The sequence below is a fragment of the Schistocerca gregaria genome, chromosome 3 (assembly GCF_023897955.1).
Source record: "Schistocerca gregaria isolate iqSchGreg1 chromosome 3, iqSchGreg1.2, whole genome shotgun sequence".
In the NCBI taxonomy this organism is placed as follows: Eukaryota; Metazoa; Arthropoda; class Insecta; order Orthoptera; family Acrididae; genus Schistocerca; species Schistocerca gregaria.
This window is the reverse complement of record NC_064922.1, coordinates 754,766,413-754,787,964: the sequence shown is the minus strand read 5'-3', so window position 1 is coordinate 754,787,964 and position 21,552 is coordinate 754,766,413. Positions and strand designations below refer to the sequence as shown.

The 21,552-nt window shown below is 44.2% G+C and overlaps 1 protein-coding gene across 4 annotated transcripts in view; it reads left to right on the top strand.

The window, feature by feature from the left end:
- Window positions 1-21,552, top strand: part of LOC126353929 (uncharacterized protein C2orf42 homolog) — a 250,331-nt gene that overhangs the window by 31,607 nt on the left and 197,172 nt on the right. For all 4 annotated transcript variants that reach the window (XM_050003187.1, XM_050003188.1, XM_050003190.1 and 1 more), the window contains one exon: window positions 6,103-6,326. In XM_050003187.1, coding sequence (XP_049859144.1) covers window positions 6,111-6,326 — 216 coding nt within the window. In that variant the 5' untranslated portion in view covers window positions 6,103-6,110. The remainder of the gene's footprint in view (window positions 1-6,102; window positions 6,327-21,552) is intronic.

Here is a 21,552-nt window from a genome sequence, read left to right as displayed (position 1 = left end):
GATTCCCCAAAATGCAGTCTAGGTCAGTCTTCGTAAAAACAGCATCCTTTGCCCAGTCACAGGCATTACTCACCTGTGACAAGCTGGGGGATGTGTCTGTCTGCATGAAACGCCATAAGAGCTTAAATATGGTCCAGGGTATTATATTCCATAGGGACCTTTTGCAGTCTGATGATGAGCTGTGTCCCAACTTAGAGCGACAAGGTATTGATTTTGTCCAGTGCGTCCATTGGGGTCTGAGGTATAATCAGGTTGTCACTGGGGCCTTCGAGGATGACACATTACCCGAGGAGGTCAAGGTCATGGTATACCACTGTGATGCGGTGCTTTAAGTGCTGGAGGTTCTGGCATATGTCTTCCCTCTGTACTTCTAGTGTCACCTGCCGAGATTGTGGACGTCCTTCACACCCCAATACTCCTTGTGCCCTGCCTCCCATCTGTGTCAACTGCAGAGAGCACCATTCCTCTTGCTCGCCGGACTGCAGGATTCTACAGAAAGAAAGGAAAATCGTGGAATACAAGATCCGTGACTGACTGACCTACACTGAAGCTAAGAGGAAAGTTGAACGGCTACATCCTGTGTGTGTGACATCCACTTGTGCTGCTGCTATGATAATGGTTCTAGCCTCTTCAGTTCCGCCATTTACAGTTGGATCTCAGTGCCGTAAGACTCCGCCTGCCCCACTCGATGGTGGGGGGCACTTCTATTCCTGTTGCTCCTGCACCACCTACTTCGGAGCAACCCCCCCCCCCCCCCCCCCTCTCCTGGAGGGAAATGCAGAAAGCAGGTGTAAAGCTTAACAGTTGCCTTGGCTAAGATATTTGAGGCCCCCCCCCCCCCTCCTCCCCAAACCATTGGGGACATCAGTCCACACTTATCAGCCAGAGAAGTGTAAGTCTTCTTCGGTGCCTCTCGCTAGGAAGGGATCCCTTGGGTCACTCCATTCCCAGGTTCCTACCAGTGGCAAAGCAGACACCTGCCAGTGGCTGAAGCTCCCACATGTAGTTGGTCATAGGGCTTCACGGTCCTCCTCAGTCCCTGAGACTGAATCAGTGAAGCCCTCCGGGCCGGAAAAAGCCAAGGAATGGCGAGAGAAACCTAAAAAGAAAAAGACCCCCAAGAACCAAGAAATTGCAGTGGCACCCACACCACTGCTACCTACAAGCTCTGCATCTAAGGGTGAAGTGGAGATTTTGGCTTCCTCTGAGGACCTAGATCTCGCTGGGCTGTGGATATTGACTGCACGGGTACTCAGTTGGTGGCAGCAGGTGACTCTGAGGCGTAAACTGCCTCCATAAGCGTTTCATGCCTTTCCAGCCTCACGATAATGTCACCCCCAGTGGAATTGCTGTGGTTTTCTCCATCATTCTTTTTAAGCTGTTAGAACATATGGCAAGTCACGGTTGTGTTGGCTCCTGGAGTCACAAGGTCTACTGGCTCCATGCCAGGGTGGTTACCGCCAGGGTCACTCTACCACTGAAAATCTTGTGTCCCTTGAGTCCGCCATCCAAACAGCCTTTACCAAACGCAAACACCTGGTTGCCGTCTTTTTTATTTAAGGAAAGCTTATGACACAACCTGGTGACATCGTGTCCTTGCCACTTTATACAAGTGGGGTCTGTGGGGCCCTCTTCGAATTTTTGTCCAAAACTTCCTGTCACTTTGCACTTTCCATGTCCAAGTTGGTGCCTACCTTAGTTTCCCCCGTATCCAGGAGAATGGAGTCCTGCAGTGTTCTGTATTGAGTGTCTCTCTATTTTCCATGGCCATTGACGGTCTAGCAGCAGTTGTGGGACCGTCGGTCTCACCTTCTATGTATGCAGACGACTTCTGCATTTCATATTGCTCCTCCAGTACTGGTATTGCTGAATGGCGCCTACAGGGAGCCATCCTCAAGGTGCAGGTATGGACTCTAGCCCACAGCTTCCAGTTTTCAGCTGCGAAGTCATGTGTCGTGCACTTCTGTCAACATCATACCATTCATCCCAAACCAGAACTTTACCTCAGTGACAATCCACTCATTGTATTGGGGACATATCGAGTCTTAGGACTGGTTTTCGAAGCTGGATTGACTTGGCTTCCTCACCTTCGTCAACTTAAGCGGAAGTGCTGGCAGCACCTCAATGCCCTCTCTGCCAGAGCAACACCAACTAGGGTGCCTATCGCTCTACGCTGCTGCAATTCTACAGAGCCCTTGTTCAATCCCACCATGACTATGGAGTCTGGTTTATGGTTTGGTGGCGACCTCAGCATTGTGTTTAATGGAGACAGTGCACCACTATGAAGTTTGACTAGCGACGGGAGCTTTTAGGACAAGTCCGGTGACCAGTGTACTGGTGGAGGCCAGAGTCCCTCCATTGGTGATCAGACATCCACAACTTTTCTCCAGTTATGTTGCACACATTTGTAGCTCTCCTGAGCATCCGAATTACCATCTCCTTTTCCGAACCATGGTGGTTCATCTCCTGCATCGGCAGCCCAGGTCAGTTCTTACGATTGCGGTTCATGTCCGATCTCTCCTGTCTGAACTGGAGTCCTTCCCTTTAACACCTCTACTTGAGGTCCATTCATGTACACCTCCACGGTGTAAACCTAGGCCGAAACTTCGTTTGGCCCTAACTCCACGGCTATACACTGTCACTTCCTGTCAATTCTTGGCTTGTCTTGGGGCTCTGAAGGGGTTTACACTGATGGTTCAATGGCTAATGGTCACATTGGCTTCGCCGATGTTCACCGAGGACGTATTGGAACACCACTCCTTGCCAGGTGGCTGCAGTGTTTTCACTGCAGAGCTGGCGGCCATATCTCATGCTCTTTAGCACATTCGCTCATGCCCTGGTGAGTTGTTTCTTCTCTGTACTGGCTCCTTGAACAGTCTACAAGCTATCAACCAGTGCTTCTCTCGCCATCCATTGGTAGCATCCATCCGGGAGTCCATCTATACCCTGGAACAGTCCAGTCATTCAGTGGTGTTTGTCTGGACCCCAGGACACGTCAGCATCCCAGGCAACAGGCTGGCCAAACAAGCTACACGGAAACTGCTTATGGAGAATAACATTCTTGCAACTGATCTGCATTCATTATTATGCCTCAAGGTTTTTCGGCTCTGGGAGACAGAATGGCATAACCTCGGTATGCACAACAAACTGCGTGTCATTAAGGAGACAACAAATGTGTGGAAGTCTCCATGTGGGCCTGTCACTGGGACTCTGTGGTTCTCTGCCAGCTCCACATTGGCCACCCTTGGGTGAGCCACGGCTTTCTCCTGCACCGTGATGACCCACCTCAGTGTCGGTGCGGCACATGATTGACAGTGGCCCATGTGTTGCGCTGTCCCACTTTGGCTGCCCTGCAATGAAATCTTTGGTTACTGGACTTGTTACCATTAATTAGCTGACAACACATCGGCTGGTTTAGTTTTACATTTAATACGTGAGGGTAGGTTTCGTCATTCTGTCTAAGTTTTAGTGCATGTCCTTTGTCTCTCTAAAACCTCCAGCCTAAAAGCACTAGGGTGGAGGACACAATGTGTTGCAGAGTGGCTGGCTTATCCTTTTTATTCTCATGATCAGCCAGCCGTGGTCATATACTCTCTTGTTTCAATTCCTTCTACCTATTTCTTGCGTCTCTCAGTGGTTTTCTTTTGTCTTATTTTGTCCATTGTAGTCTTGGTTTCCCTTCGGTCATTCTTGTGGTTTTCCCCTTTCTCCCAGTTTTGTGTTGTAAGTCTTGTTTGTTTTATTCTCTCTTTTGTGGAATTGTTTAAATAGGAACAAGGAACTGATAACCTAGTAGTTTGGTGCCCCTCCCCCCTTCTTCAAACCAAACAACCAACCATGTCCTCACCCACAATTACTTCTCCTTTGAAGGCATTACCTACAAACAAATCTGGGATTGGGCTATGGAAACAAGCATGCCACCATCCAATGCCAACCTATTTATGGGCCATCTAGAGGAGCCTTCCCTAAAAACCAGAATTCTAAACCATTCACCTGTTTCAGATTCATTGATGCCATCTTTGCTATCTGGATCAAAGGCGAGGGCACCCTGTCCACTCTCCTCCAGAACCTCAACAACTTCACCCCCAGTTGCTTCACCTGGTCCCACTCAACCCAGCAAGCTGCCTTCCTAGATGTTAACCTCCACTTCAAAGGTAGCTACATCAGTATCTCTGTCCATATCATACCTACTTACCAACAGCAATACCTCCACTTCGACAGCTGCCACCCATTTTATTCCAAGGAGTCCCTTCTGTGCAGCCTAGCCATCTGTAGTCATCGCATGTGCAGTGATAAGCTGTCCCTCTCAAAATATACCAAGGGTCTCATTGAAGGCTTCACTTATCACTGTTATCCTCCAAACTTGTACAAAAACAAATCTCCCTTGCATTGTCTTTCCAGTCCTCTACCACCTCCCAAAGTCCCACTGTGTGGCCACAGAGGAGCATTCCCATTGTAACTAAGTACCACCTAGGACTGGAACAACAGAATTATATTCTCCTCCAGGGTTTTGATTATCTCCCGTGGTACCCTGAAATGAGAAATGTCCTGTCCACTATCCATCGCACCCCTCCCACTGTGATAGTCCACCGTCCACCGAACGTACACAACATACTCGTCCATCCTAACACAACTCCTGCTCCCAATCCCTTACCTCATGGCTTGTACCCCTTTAATAGACCTAGATGCAAGACCTGTCCCATACATCATCCAACCACCACCTACTCGAGTTCAGTCACTAACATCACCTGTCCCATCAAAGGCAGGTCTACCTGTGAAACCAGTCATGTGATCTACAAGCTAAGCTGCAACCAATGTGCTGCATTCCATGTAGGAATGCCAACCAACAAGCTGTCTGTCCGCATGAAGGGCCAACGACAGACTGTGGCCAAGAAACAAGTGGACCACCCTGTTGCTGAACACGCTGCCAATTTCAGTGACTGCTTCACTGCCTGTGCCATATGGATCCTTCCCACTAACAGAAGCTTTTCTGAATTGCACTGGTGGGAACTTTCCCTGCAATACATCCTACGTTCCTGTAACCCTCCTGGCCTCAATCTTTGTTAATCACTGTCCTCATCCATTCAACCCCTTCCCTGTTTCCATTCGAGCACTACACAGCCGTCATTCCACTATCACACTCGGTCTTTTTATTTCTCTCCTTTTGTGCTACTCCCCCTGCCCCCTTTCCATTCTCCCCACCCCTCCCCTGCTCTCCTTCTAATCTGCAGCACTTCACTGTCTGCCACCCCTACCATACTATCCCTCCCACTCCCCATCCCAGCCTCCTCCTTACCCCCACCCAATAGTGGAGCTGCTGTTGGTGCTGCTCGTCGCAGTGTGGTTTCAATTGCCTGAGACTGCAGTCGTGTGTGTGTGTGTGTGTGTGTGTGTGTGTGTGTGTGTGTGTGTTTTGTCTATTATTGACAAAGTCCTTAATGGCCAAAAGCTTTTATTGTGAGAGCCGTTTTGTTGCGCCTATCTGTGACTCGAGTCTTTGCTATATGGTGAGTAGCAACTTTCCTTTTCCATACTGTAAGAATGAGATATCTCAATCTCTTTGGAAAATTGTCCTGAAGGGTGCACTTCATAGATGACATATCTACTACATATAAAACTTGGGCCGTCAATTTTATTGCCTTGCTGGAAATATTTTCAACCCTCCTACAAACGTTTGCTCTGGAGGGACTTGATAGTTGTCCTTGCTTCAGAATGGCTTTGAATCGCAAATATAGCAACCAGTTTAAAAAACTGTTAAAAAAATTGCTACATAAACCATAGCCTTAAAAGATGTTCACATTATTGTTTCAAGAAATACTACTCCTTCTATACCTTCTTCCTCTGTCTTTCTTCGCATTGATTTTATTTCATAACCTGTCAATTTAGAACATGATAAACATAGTCCTGGTTGTAAAGAAAAGGAAAAAAAAAAGGTTCATTGCTGTTTACAACATCCTGGCACCTGCAGTTTGTGTATATGGTTATGTTATGTTGTGTCTTGACAGTGATTGGGTCTAGATTCTGAAGCATGTAAATCTTTGAATTGTATGTTTTGTTTATTTATTTGTTTGTTTAAGATGCACCTATTGATTTGTATTGCAGAGCTGAATATGCCCAATGACAGCGCCAGGCTTAAAGCATTACTTTCAGATTTGGGCAGAGCAACACTTCGAGGAGTTCGTAAATGCCCAAAATGTGGGACATATAATGGAACAAGAGGTGTTTGTTGCAAGAATAAGGCCTGCAATGTTGTATTCAAGGAAGCTGGTGAGAAAAGGAAGCTTTCAACGGAAGCCTGCAAACTTGTTACAGGAACAACAACACAGGTATTTTCTTTGTACATAATTTTAATCTGTACAGGGTCCTGTTATGTATTCTTTCAGGAAACAGTTCTTTTTTGCATTCAGTTAGTGCCTACAGTTCTTGTTTTATAAATACCACATGAGGAATTGGTGTCATAGTCACAATGGTGAGCTGTATTAACAGTTGAGACATACGTTGTACCCCCACTGCCGGTATTCTTTTTGTGAGGTTTCACTATGTTTACAGTCTGAGGATCCAATTAGGTACAGACTCATACACATACTTATGAGGCAATATGGAAAAAAGTAAGAGTAATTGATGAACTGACGACAGAAAGCTTCAAAGCAGCCTTACATGAAGCTGACTGGTGGGATGCATATGCAAGACAGATGTCAGTTCAAAATTTAATGTATTTATAGATTTAGTGTACTTATGTATATTTTTGCAGAACATATCAGATCAATTACAGATGTAATATATACATACGTAAAACACATGCAAACTTTAATCAGCTAGCTCAGTAATGGGGCAGGTTGGCTCTAGCCTTTTCAATGGAACATTCCCAGTATACACAGTAGTAAGTTGGGGAAACCATGGAATACTCAGATCAATATGGCTGGTCAGAGATTCAAACCCCACACTACTTCTGAATGTGAGTCCAGCGTATTAATGCTGTGGTGCCTTGGTTTGTATATTTGATATGGGTTTGTATCACTCTGCAGCTGTTATCCCAAGAAAACAAGGCACTGTGGTACTACCAGGACACCATAAAGTCCTGAACCAAAATATCATGTGTAAGACAAAGGAAATTGTTTGGATGATTAGGACAAAAAAAGAAGTAGGACTGTTTAACAAGAAATAAAGAAGTAGGACTGTTTAACAAGAAATATGGCTGTCAAAGAAAGTGATTAAAAAATCAGGATATCTCTGTGTGATGTCTGAAATCATTGATTTATATAGTGAAATGAAATCTATATGGGAATCAGTTAAAAGAGAAACTGAGAAATCAGTTAAAGAATGAGAGGACTGTGAAAGAAAACAGCCGATAATAAATGATAGCTGTCAGGTAGCCAACATATTTAATAAACAGTTCCATGAAGAAGCTCAGAAGATTGGCAGTCACACAGACAAACTACAATTACTCCATGCTCTGCCAAAGAAATTAGAATGCACTTCTTTCTCAAAACCAAAACCTCTCATGGAATTGAGAATATCTCAGGTAAAGCATTAAAATCCTCTTCCTCACATATATGGAATGTATTCAGTCATATATCAACACATCAGCACCACAGGTGATATTTACAGACAGAATGAAATACGAGGTGAGTTCAAAAAGAAACCGAACTTTTGCTGTATCAGCTTTATTTTTTTTATTGTGCAACATTTTAAGCTCTGTCTCCATCAAAATATACCCTCTACTGGCAATACACTGTCCCTATCATTTCTTCCAGTTTTCGATCACTGCCTTCCTGTATCTCCTCTATGGTTTGGAAATGATGTCCTTCCAATGTGTTTTTCAGTATGGGAAACAGGAAAAAGTTTGCTTGGAAAAGGTCCGAAGAATACAATAGATGCAGCATAATGGAAATATGGTGTTTTGCTAGATAACTGCAGACAAGGAATGACGCATGGGCTGGTGTGTTGACATGATGCAACATCCAACTCTGGTTTTCCCACAATTCAGGCCTCTTCCTGCACACAGCATCCCTATTGCGCACTAGGATTCCCTGGTAGACTTCTTGTTTACCATCTGACAACATGGCACAAATTCGTGATGGATAATGCCTTTATAGTCAAAAAAACACAACCATTATCACATTGATCTTCGACCAACTCGTGCATGCTTTTTTTTTTTTTTTGGACAAGCTGACCCTGTGCCCAACCTCTGCGACGACTGCACCTTAGTTTCAGAATCATAGCCATACATCCACGTCTCATTGCCTGTTTTGATATTCTTAAGAAAGTTTTCATTGTGATTAACAGCAGCAAGGAGTTCCTCACACAATTCAACATGGGTCTGTTTCTGATCTTCAGTCAACAAACACGGTACGAATTTTGCACTGACACAACACATCTCAAGTTTTTCACTCAAAATTTGATTGCATGATCCTACACTGATGTCCACCTCCTCAGCAAATTCCCCAGGTGTTACACGACAATTTTGCGAATCACAGCACGAACGCTATCCACATGTCCATCATCTGTTGATGTGGAAGGATGTCTAGACATGGAATTGTCACAGACTGACATTCTGCATTGTTGAAAATGTTTAATCCACTTGTACCTCTGCGTGCGACTCATACAGTCCTCCCTGTATGCTTGGCTAAGCGTTTGAAATGTCTGTGAAATTTTACCAAGTTTGTAGCAGAATTACACACACACACACACACACACACACACACACACACACACACACACACACACACACACACACACACACGAATGCACATGTTGTTATCTGGGTCTATAAAAACATTATCTATCAGTGTGCTGCTTTCCTGTGCCATCTGTGTAGGAAAATCAATAATTGGCATCAAATTGAAAGAACCAAGTAATACTTCAAGGTCAAGCTCTCTATCGGACTCTTTCAGAGAATCTACATTGAAATCCTCACAAACAATAATTTGCTTTCCACTGTCTGACGGATAGCACAACGAAGAATTAAAGTTTTTCAAAAATAGTTGAATATTTCCCAATGGGGGGAAAATGGCTACAATTATAAAAGTGCCATTATTAAGTTTAAGCTCACATGCATATGCTTCTATATGTTGCTCCATACAAAAATTTTTAGTTTCCAAATTTTTCACATTATGACAGCTTTAACATATATGGCAACTCCTCCTCTCTCCATAGTTTCTCTGCTTACATGCTGTGAAAGCTTATATCCACCTATATTTAACATTTACATACCTGTGACTATATGATGTTCAGACAGGCATAGTACATCTATTCCATCCTCAGTTTCTAAATCTTCTAAACAAACAAGAAGCCCATTTACTTTGTTTTTTAATCCCCCAATATTCTGCTGCAATAATATACTAACATTATTTTTCACTGTGCTTTTATGAGAATCTTGTGACATACTAACATTATTTTTCACTGTACAGTTATGAGAATCTTGAGTTATTTTAACATCTCTAGTATCTGCCTGTCTGAGCTTCTCATTAAACTTAATTTCAGTCAATGTTGGATGACTGGACACTGATCTTAGCCTGAAAAAAAAGTAGTACTCCCTTGAGCTTCAGTGCCCCCCCCCCCCCCTCCCCCCTCGTTTTTGCTATCGTCTCAGCCAGTGTACCCTTCCCTTCCCTTTCCTTTCCTATTGAGGTTGTTGTTGTTGTTGTTGTTGTTGTTCTATTGCCACTGGTGACGGATGGCGCTCCTGGACTCTGATCTGTGATCCTGACCCTGTCACACCTTACCAGTGCACTCTTGTGTGATGTTCAGGTCAAACTGGAATGGATGTTACTGACAGCTACTAGAATTACAACAGATAATTTCCTCCTGTCCAACGATCTGTGTTGCTCTCCAAGAAACACATTTTACTGATGACCATTGCCATTATTCTGTCAGATCCGTACTTGTCCCAAGAGAGCATGTGATTGATTCATAAAGATGTCTTCAGTGAGTGGCCTTCCTCTGTACCACATTGGAAGCAGTGTCAGTGTGAATTACCACAATGATCCACATTTTTGACATTCATTTAATCCCATGCAAAACACTTACACACCTACAGGAGACAACCTTAATTCAATGACTCACTTCCAACTTTCAATGTGCGCTACTCAACATGGAAACCTCCAGGCGCCTTGCCGCTCTTTGGTGGGTTTGTTCTTGGCTACCATGGGGCCCCACCCTTTGCAGCATCTTTTCCCTTACAAGCTGCATGTCTATCTTCTTGCTATTCTCTTTCCCCTCCCTTGGTGAACATGCTTGGGATGTTGTTGGAAATGTGTTCTGCATATTCAGTAGCTGAAATCAGATCACTCTCTCCACTGTTTTTTGTTCCTTCTTTCTTTTTTCGTTCCCCTTCTCCTATCATTCCTCAGCTTCGGCATTTGAGGTTACTATTTTTCTTCTTCCTTCCTGTGCACTCCTGAAGCCCAGCCCATGCGTCTGACGCATAAAAGGTGACTGGTAAACATACAATTCCCAGCCCCAGGTTGACATGTAGGGTTTGCACTTACCCCTGGTAAAGGCCAGGGCCAGGGAGGAGTAAGTTGCTACCTTCCCAAATTGCCAATTGGTCCCTCTGTCAGGTGTTTGCGAGGTGTGAACGATCACCTAAGGCAGTTGTGTCCCCTTCTGAAGGGGCCCCCCAGTTCGGAGGTGCACGTCATCAGAGACGTTGGCAATTGTGAGAGATTTTCTCGCAATGAGCCAGTTATTATCTTTGCAGTCCATGTCTACCAAACGTAAACAGAATGAAGCTCCCAATTCAGAGACCCTCCCAGCTGCACCACAGTTTTTCGTGGTTACACGTACTGAAGATGGTCAGTCCCTTACAATGGTAAATCCGTTTCTGATACAGAAAGTTGTTGATGCAATTGCTGGCCCTGTTAAATCCTGCCCTCATTTATGCAGTGGAACTTTTCTTGTGGAAGCTACATCTGATTCTCAACCACTGCTGCTTGCAGCTTTGCTTCTCCATGGCTGTCTCGTTCGAGTCGAGGCCCATAGAACTGAATTCTTCCTGTGGTGTTATTTATACTAGGCTGCTCGACAGCCTGACTGAGGCCAAAATGCAAACATACCTCTCTGGTCAGGGGATCAGGGTGTTATTGCCATCCATTGGGTGGTGACATATTCCTCCTTAGTGCCCACATGCACTCTTCTTCTTACCTGTGATCAGTGGTATTTCTGTCGAAGCTCAAAGCAGGCTATGAAGTTATCACAGTCTGACCGTACATTCTGAACACGATGCGCTGCTACCCATATCATTGCTTCAACCACACTCAACTGTCATGTTGACACCCGGCCAAATGTGTAACCTGTGGTAGGGATGCGCATGAGGGTGATTGTCCGCCTCCTCCTCCCCGCTGTACCAACTGCGATGGTGACTATGCCATCTCCTCTCAAAATTGCCCCATGTAGCTCAATGAGCGGGCTGTCCAGGAGAGCTGGGTAAAAGAAAAAGTGCCTTACCTGGTCACTCGCAAATAATTGGCTAGTCGCAAATCCTGCATTCTACCATCTGGCACTTACATTACTGTTCTTGCTATATCTCAATCTATGAAGGACATGGCCACGCAGGCATGCTACCTCAAATTCAGCTCTGAGGTTGTGAAACTGCCTTGTGTCATGGTAGCATCACCATCTCCTTGTCCAGCCGTGCAACAAGCAGTGAAACTCTCACCCCACAGGGCAAAGTCACCAGCTACACAAACAGCAGGCTGGAAAGGACAGAGTTAATACTCCTGTGAAGACTTCCTGTGTCTCTCCAGCCAACCAATACTTGAGTCTTCCTCTGCTAACTGAAAGGCTCGAAGAAGTCAAACAAAGGCAAATGGTCTTTCCTTCACTGACTCGAAGATCCTCTTTGATGGGGGCACCATGTGATACCCCATCCAGCCGGCCTCCATGTCGCTGGTGTGCACCATCAACCATTTTTCTGCACTGAAGTCCACTGGCTGACAGCAAAACAAAGCTGATGATTCTGTACGCCTCTTGGAGCAAGATCCTCCTGCCTTTGTGCTCTGTGGCAGTGAGTCTTCGCAAGCTGGCATTCAGCAGCCACTGAGGTGACACCCCTTCATTTTTTCCTCTTCATGACTTTCCTCCAGTGGAACATTCACAACCTTCGATTCAACTTGTTGTCCACTTGTTCTCTGCCTTCAGGAAACAAAATTGTGACCTCATAACTGCATTGAGCTTTCGCATTTCTTTGCGGTCCGTTTTCGACCTTACCCCCGAGGTCGGCATTACATCTCATGGAGGATTCATGCTGCTCATACGGGATGATGTTCTTAGTCAGTTCATCTCCCTTACTATCCACAGTTCGCCTTTTCCTTCCTCACTTGACTTTTTCTCTTTGTACTGTTTACATCCCTCCGTCATTTGATGTCACCAGGGCAGACTTGCGTACTTCCTCCAGCTTGTTGGGCAGCTACCCACCCCTTTCTGCTGCTCGGTGACTTTAATAATGCACACCACCCGCTTTGTGGTTCTCCCAGAACCTGTTCGTGAGGTGCCCTCTTGGCTGACCTTCTTAATCAACTTAATCTCTTCTGCCTCAACACAGGAGCACCCACTTTCCTTTCAGACTCCGTGCACACCTTTTCCCATTTGAACCTATCCTTCTGCACTTCCTAGCTTGCCCATAGTCTCGAATGCCCCAGTCTTTTTGACACATACTCGAGCGACCATTTCCCATGTACTATCTGTTTGTGACTCCTACTCCACCTCCGTGCACACCCAAATGGCAGCTTACCAAGGCCAGCTGGTGGCTTTACTCCTCCCTGGTGACCTTTGATGATCAAGATTTCCCCAGTTGTGATGAACAGGTGGAATATCTACACATGTTATTCATACTGCCGCAGAAAGTTCCATTCCTCACACTTCCTCTTCCCGGTCCCTTTTTTTGGGACGAAGCATGCCACGGTGCAGTTCGCTCGCGGAGACTTGCTCTCTGCATTTTTAACCATCATCCTATGATGCCAAACTGCATTCATTATAAACAGATGCATGCACAGTGTAATCTTGTTATGTGGTATAGCAAAAAAGCTAGCAGGATTTCATTTGCTAGTTCTTTGAGTTCCACTCCCTCTTCCGTCATGTGGATTTACCTCCGACACCTCTTTGGGACCATTTCTGGCCTGACAGTAGCAGATGATGTCACCGTGGACCCTATTGCTATCTCCAACACTTTGGGCCGCCATTTCATGGACATTTCAAGCTCCTCCCACTGTCACTCTGCCTTCCTCCATCGGAAACGAGCAGAGGCGGCTCAGGCGATACCTTTCTCCACTCGAAGGAATCGTGAGTGCTACAATGCCGCCTTTACTGTGAGGGAGCTAGATCATGCTCTCAGTTCATCCCGATCCTCTGCCCCAGGGCCAGATACTGTTCACATTCATATGTTGCATCACCTTTTTCTTGTGGGCAAGTACTTTGTACTTAATACGTACAGCTGCATCTGGGCAGAGTGCATGTTTCCCAAATGCTGGTGTGAAGCCACTGTCATACCCAAACCTAAGCCCGGTAAAGACAAATAGCTTCCTTCTAGCTACCACTCCGTTTCTCTCATCAGCTGTGTTTGCAAGGTGATGGAATGTGTGATTCATGCCCGGCTGATATGGTGGCTCAAGTCTTGCAATTTGCCAACCACTGCAGAGTTATATTTCGAGTGTGGCATTCTGCAGTTGACTGTATGGGGCATTGGCAATGGCTTTTGGTTTTCCACTGACAAAAACGTTTGTATTAATTTCTGGCTGTACAATTGGTTTCTTCCACCGTCTTTATACCTTGGACCTATTGCTCTTCTGCTCGTTGAAACTACGAAATTCCTGGGGCTCATGCTCAATAGGAAACTTTCTTGGTCCTCCAATGTGTCTTACCTGGCTGACTGCTATATGCGGTCCCTCAGTGTTCTACATGTCCTCAGTGGTACCTCCTGAGATGCAGATCAAACCACCCTCCTCCGTTTGTACCGGTCCTTTGTCCGTTCGAAACTAGACTATGGGTGCTTTGTTTATGCATCTGCACGTCTGTCCCTCTTATGCCGTCTCAATACTATCCATCACCGTGGCATCCGTTTGGTCACTAGTGTCTTTTACACTAGGCCAATTGAGAGTCTTATGCCGAACTACCGTTGTCATATTGCTGTGGCTTTCTCCTCACCAGGTATGTATGCCATTTGTCGGCCATGCGTGGCCACCCATTCTATGCCTCCTTCTTTGATGACTCCTTTGATTGCCAGTATGGGATGTGTCCCTGTTCTGTGTTACCTCCTGGAGTTCGCTTTGGCTCTTGCTCTGGCATCTTAACTTACCCTCCCTGCAACTTTCCTGCTGGGTGTGGACCATTCACTACCTTCGCTTTGTGTGGTGGGCCTGTGTTCACCTTGGCCCCTAATATGCTTCCTAAGGCCACTACTCCAACCTCACCCTATCGTCTTCAGTTTCACGGCCTTCGCATAGAACTTTGCGTAGTACCTTTGTGTACACTAATGGCTCTCGAACGGACCGTGGTGTCGAGTGTACCTGTGTCATTGGTGCCAGTTTTTCAGTATCGGCTTCTGGAACACTGCTCAGTATTTACAGCAAACCTGTTTGCCCTGTATCAGGCCACGCAGTACATCTGATGACACATGCTTTTCACATCTGCTCAGACTCTCTCAGTGCCCTTCAAAGCCTCTGTGTGCTACACACATTTATTGCAACGGGTCCAGGAGCCACTGGGATGTTTATGTGGGTCCCTGGTCATGTCGGTCTGACAGGAAGCAAGGCTGCTGATGCTGCTGCCAAGGCTACAGTCCTTGTATGTCAGCCCGTTACTTCTTACTTTCCCTCTGATGATCTGTGTGTTACTGTCTGTCAGCAGGTGGTGTCACTTTGGCATCACCACTGGTCCTCTCTTCATGGGAACAAGCTCCATGTTATTAAAGCCTCTCCCAGTGGCTTGGACGACCTCCTCTTGGTCCTCTGGCAGTGAGGAGATCATTTTAACTAGGTTGCGTATTGGCACTGTCTTTTTAGCCATCGTCAACTGTTGAGTGGTGCTCTCCCACCACTTTGTGCACATTGTGTCCAACTTTTAACTGTCCACCTTTTCCTGACGGAATGTCTTTTTTTTTAACCGCTTATGTTCCCATTCGTGTTTGCCATCTGAGTAATCGGCCATTTTAATGAATGATGTGTGGGCTGTCTACCACGTTTTACTTTTTCTCCGTCATAGCAGTATGGTGAAGGCTATTTAATTTTTAGTTTGGGACTCCATTTCTGTATGACATATTTTATAGACCTTTCTCCACATCCCTGTTTTTAGCTGTCTTCTCTTCCATTGATTGGGATTTATGTGCAGTCGTTTTTAACTCCTCTCTTTATCATTGTGTTTTACAGTTTTGACATGACCGTGTATGACCCTAGTTGTTTTTTCACCCTTAAACAAAAACAAACCAATATGGAAAGTATCGCGTTGCCTGATAGGGGCTTTCTGATTGTCCAGCTCCTTTCTGATCTTGATCTGTCTCTCCCACCCTCTGCAGGGTCATCCAAGGCATCTTTTCAGCTGTCAACCTTACAATCACTTCTCCATCTTGTAGTATCACTACAGTGGTCACTATGTGGTGATCTTCTTGACAGTTATCACTTTCCAGTGATCCTGTCACTTCCTCATCACAGCCTGGCAAACCAGTTACCATGGCGGGTTCTCGCAAGATCCAAGTGGTAGTTGTATACCTCTGTTGTTGCTTTTGCCCCTACTGTGTCAGATTGCATCGACGAGGTTGATGTAGATTTATCCTACGCGATCACTCCTGGCAGTGGAACTGCTACTCCCTTTCTGTAGTTCCACTGTGCCAACAGCCAGTGCCATGGTAGACTGAAAAAATTGCAACAGCTATTCAGGATTACGAAAAGTCCCTGTAAAGTCTCAAATGGCATCCTCCACTGATCACATATGCTTCTTCATCCAAGGTGAGGGTCAAGCTTTGTAGTCTACTGCACCACCAAAGATCAACAGCTGTCCTGGGTCTCCTCCTCCATGGTGGTATATCTGCCAATGTGTTGGTTCTTGTTAAACACCTTGTGACCCATTTTGCAACACCACTGGCATCCTTTTCTTGTCCAACTAATTTTTAAATGCATAAAAGGCAAGTTGAAGATGTCACCCTATTCTTCTCCCTCTGTTATGCTGAATATATAATGAATCTTTCATTGACTGGGAACTGCTTCAAGCTCTTGACTTTCACACAGTATGGCCCCAGGCCCTGATTTCATTCATAATCATACAATCCTAAACCTGAATGTTACTCAAAGACTCCATCTACTCTGGGTGTTCCACCGTATTTGACTAGAAGGTGTTTTTCCTTTGCAATGGCAAGAGAGTAACACATCACAAGCTTTAAGTCAGTTGGAAACACAACATTAATTGACATCTACTGACCAGTTAGCCTCAACAACATGCCTTACAAACGCATTGCAAGGATGATTTCCTGATTTTATATTTTGGTTCTCGAATCAAGGGACTTTTTTCCCTCTTACGGTTGGTTTCTGGGAGGGACAATCCCAAACTGACCATGTGGTTAAGTTGAAAACAGCAATCCAACAGGCTTTCTACAAACACCATCACTTTCTTAAAGAAAAGGATTCTATGTAAGGCATTCAACACTACTTAACACCATCACATTTTATTTACTCTCCATGGCTGGAGATTTGAGGCTCCCTATTTATTTTCATTTGTCAGTTTTTATCCCATCGGTTGTTTCAAGTTAGAGCAGTACATCCCTCTGCTCCCCATGGCTCGATGAGAACAGTATGCCGCTGGACTTTATGCTGAATGTTGCTCTCTTTTTCATTGCTGTTAATGGTTCTCCGTCAGACCACACCTTACCCCGGTGCTGTAGACCGATGATTTTTGCATTTAGTATACCTCACAGTTGGAAACATTGGGTGAACAGCAGTTGCAAGGTGCATCCTTTGGATGCCTTTCGTACCTTGATCCATCTGGACCTAGAACTGTACTTGGGTATCCAGCACTTGGATGCTGTTGCACAGTCCGAGTTTTCGGGACTCCTTTATATAAAGCTAACATGGCTGCCCCATATTTGTCAGTTAAAGACTATAGTTGAGGCATAGTAAAAAGCTCTATGACAGCTGACAGTGAAACTGTATTCTCCTTGATAGCGCAAAGTTTATTAGAGGGGATAGTAGCACACATAAGCATCTTCCAACAGCTAAATGCATCAAAGATGAAGACTACACAGTATTTCATGACAACAAACTGCTTCTGATGAGCATGACATTGCAGCAGTTTACATTACATTTGTCTGAGCAGTTGCCAGTGGGCTTATGCACATGTGCAGTTGAGTCACTTGTGAGCAGTACGTTTTCCCACTTCTGGCTACTTGAAGTATGTAGTGGGGAGGAAGGTAGTCTCCACGTGACCTGTGGGTATGTTCAGTGATTTTGCGGTTTCCTTTTTGTTTACAGCTCTCACATCAAATGAAAACAAAATGGATATCTGTGGCCAGGAGATATCAAGTGAATTAAAATACATTCACATAATTACAGTAGGCTAAAGTACGTTATTAGCTTCAGTTTCCTGCTTTTATTTTATTACCATATTTTTGGCAGTCAAGCATTAATTGCCTTGCAGAATAACAAAGTTATTTTTGTTGATTTGGGAAAGAAGTTTGGATTTTATTAATCTTTCCTGTAGAGGCAGTCAATTTATTTGAAACAAAGTGTTTCATTCCACACTATTAGCTAGTTTTAACTGTTTGCTGAATTTCAAGTGCAATTTTCCATCTTCTGCCACATGTGGCATTATGTCGTAATAAAGAACCCACCATGAGATTTTACGTAAGGTGAATTATGTTAGTGCGAGAATGTGCTTTGGATTTCTTAAATTGCCAAGCGTTCGACTCTCATTTAAAGCTCAACTCTTTGAGGGCCAGTCTCTTAGAAGAATTTCGAGCTCAGAAGACCAGACATTTACGTCTTGCTTGTAGCTTCACTATGTACTCGTATATTAATTTAAACCATCAACTTTTCGTATTTGTTTGTTCATGGTAAATAATAGTGATGTTGCTATTGGCTGAGTACATTTCATGTCCTGTGCTCTGAATATCTAGTATCATCGCCTGGTGAGATCACGTGATGCGAGCCATGATTGGTTTACAAAAGTGAATCGCAGTCTTGATTTCAATGCTTCGAAAACTATCGTGCTGTGTTTGGTGGAATTAGAGTATATACTTTTGTAATAAGAAAGTATGCAGTGTTTCGTAATATGGAAATATGCAATGTACATTTTGCTGCACAGCAAAGATCTTTCCAAAACAACGCAAGTATATTAAACCTTCTCCATTCAAAGATTGATACGTTTCACAGTTCCGAGGTTAAGTACACTGTCACTTAACGTGGAAAAAGTTTGTATTCATCCAGGAAAAAGTGTTAAGTTGGGCCCAGCCTACCACAACTGTTTGATATCAACTTGCTAACTCTTTTGTAGCTGCATGCAAGAGTTTAACACTCTCTGCTTCCTTGTCCACTCCTTATGGTTCAGTGGGACCTTGAGCATTGAAATTGTTGTTTCCAATCTATCAGTATGGAGTAAGACTGGTGACTGGCATCTTCTGGACTAGCCTTGTATGCAGTCTTGTTGCTGAAGCATGGATCTTCCTTTTTCAGCTCTGATGATATCAGCTCTTGCTCACTGATGTGATCATCTTCCTACAACTTCCTAATGACCAACATATCTAATTGTTTTTGTGTACAAGGGGTATCAACGCACTGACACCCATCATCAGGTGGAATTATCAGTTGGAGTGTGCCTTGATGCATTCTTCTAGTACCTCCACCTAACCTTGAACCTTGTTAGAATGTGCTCACTGTTTTTTCCTGCACCCCCTCCCCTCCCCCTCCCATCCCCCTCACCCCCTCCCATCCCCCTCACCCCCCTCCCATCGCCCTCACCCACCTCCCCTCCCCTCCCCTCACCCCCTCCCATCACCCTCCCCTCCCCTCCCCTCCCCCTGCTCCCGTTAGGACCCAGAGCATGAATTAGGACTGATCTGTTTCAAGGACCTAGGGTTTCAGTTATCCCCATGACCTTCTGGCATCATTTCCTCTCAGTTCATTGGTAGTATTGAGATGCTACCATCTTCATTCTAAAACCATGGTCATCACACGGCATAGTTTTACATCTTCTGTCAGTCGGGAGCATTGGTTGCCAGGATCATATAGTGTTTTTATGGTGGAGCTGAGACTTGTTAACAGAGCACTACATTTTTTTAACTGTCATCCCTTGACCACATTTTAATTTTTAGTAATTAAGTGAGTAATCTCCAGGCCATTTATTGATGCTACTCCTGTTATTCTCTGAAATCTGCTATTCTTAACTACTGTTAGTACCTTAGCCATACTTAGACTAAAGCAATAAATGAAAATGTGTGCCAAGGCTGGGATTCATGTACCAAATGAAAGTTTGTACCATACCTGGGATTGAAACCCATGTCTGTTGCTGCCGGCTCAGTTCTCTTTTTTTGGCTCCAAAGTTATATGGTTATCCAAAGGAATAAAGTGGCCAACATTCTGGCTAAAGAAACAATTGATGGCCTTGAGTGCAGGTGCATGGTGCACCTTCTTCCATTCCTCCTGGAAGGAATATACAATCCTATGTCACCTCCACATCTAACCAGATTAAACCATAGGTTTATTTGGTGTAATGAACCATCCCCACGTTGTGATTGTGAAGTTTTACAGACAGTAGCACATGTCCTGGTGGGATGCCCTTCACATCTGGCTCTCCATCCTAAGTGCAGTCTTTTGGATTCTTTGTCTGTAATATTGATGATGATTCATGGACAGACTGGTTCTTAGTTTTCTTCATGCAAGTGGCTTTTATTCTCAGATATGACATTTTAAACTACTTTCAGAGCTGGTAGTTGCTGTTGGGCATCTGCTGCACGCTGTGTCTGAGGACCCTTGGACGTATTCTTTTGTCAGGTGCCTTGTTCACCATCCTTTTACTCTGCTCTAATTGCATTTAAGTGTGGTTAGCCCCTTTTTTGTGCCACATCGTAGTTGCCATTTTAGGAGTAACAAGCCAGTAAACAGAGGGTACTGTCTCCATCTGTAACCTCTGTAACCCTTTTACTAAAATGGATCACAGGTGGGAGGGATGGTTGGAATTGCATGCTGATGTGGGGGTGGGGGGCGACACTTGCCTGGTCCTGACTATCTCTCTCCCCTTATTTCCCTTATTTTATTATTGTCAGTCTAACTGATATTATGTTATTTGGCTTTCTCACTTTTACTATTATGAAGGTCCTGACCAGAAGACTTTCTGTATTTTGTAACTGGACAGTCGTCACTGCCCCTCAATTGGTTTGGGCGGGTTAGATGCCAGTGGGGTTTCTTTTGCTAGAGATGAGGCCTGGGAGGTCAACCTCCCGTCTACTCTGAGTGACATAATGTCCTGACCCATATACTTTTAATTCTCTTTAAATTATTTCTCAGCTCTAGCATCAATATTGTTTTGAAGCCTCGATTTTACCACTCCTACATACTTTCATAATTCAATCAAATTTGTGGCTGACTTCACAAGCTCCAAATGAATGGTCACTTGACTGATGGCCTTGCTGTTTATCCCCTAACCACCCCAACTAACCATAGTCAACAGCATCTTCAGAATGGGCATAATCACTGCCAATGTACTGCAGGGACAAATATTGGGTGCACTGTTGTTCTTCTTATTTTGATCTTCCATCATGTATCCAAGAAGCAGATACATTCTTTGTGCTGAGAATGCAAGTATTATTATCAAGTGTAATGGAGCAACTTCATTGCTTGAAAATGTAAATAATTCACTCAAAAATGTAAATAATATTTTCTTGAAAATTAATAACTGGTTCTCTGCAAATTGATTGTTATTGAATTTAGATCAAACACAGTACATGCAATTCAGACCTAGACAAGGCCTTACCACACTGCTAGACATAATACCTGATGGTAAAGCAATAAATGAAAAACCATATTATAAATTCTATTTGTATTAATATAAACTTGAACGGAAGTCATATTTTATAGATTTTCTTCAATGCCCAAGTCCAGCGACTTTTGTGTTATGGATAATATCAGATTTTGCAGGTAAAAAGATTAAAATTTTACTCAGTTTTCCTATCATCATTCACTAACGACTTATGTCATCATTCTCTCCTCACTGATGAAAAAAGTATTTGTTGTACAGAAGTGGCAGCTCCTGAAATAGTTGGGCAAATTGGCAATAGGATCACAATTGACTTGTTCCATATCACAACGAGAGATCACAATAATGATTGAAGGAGCGTGGAGATAACTAACAGTATATGTGATGTAAATAGCAGTCAGTGTTTGAGATATTGACAGGATAGTGCAAGTTCTTGTGAAGTGGGATGAGGAAGGCGGAATGGTGGAAGTAAGAGTTATGCTTGTCTGATTAGAGAGAGAGAAAGAGAGAGAGAGAGAGAGAGAGAGAGAGAGAGAAAGTCAAATGATAAAAGAATAACATGTAATGTTTTCATTGCTGTGGACACATTGTCACACTCAC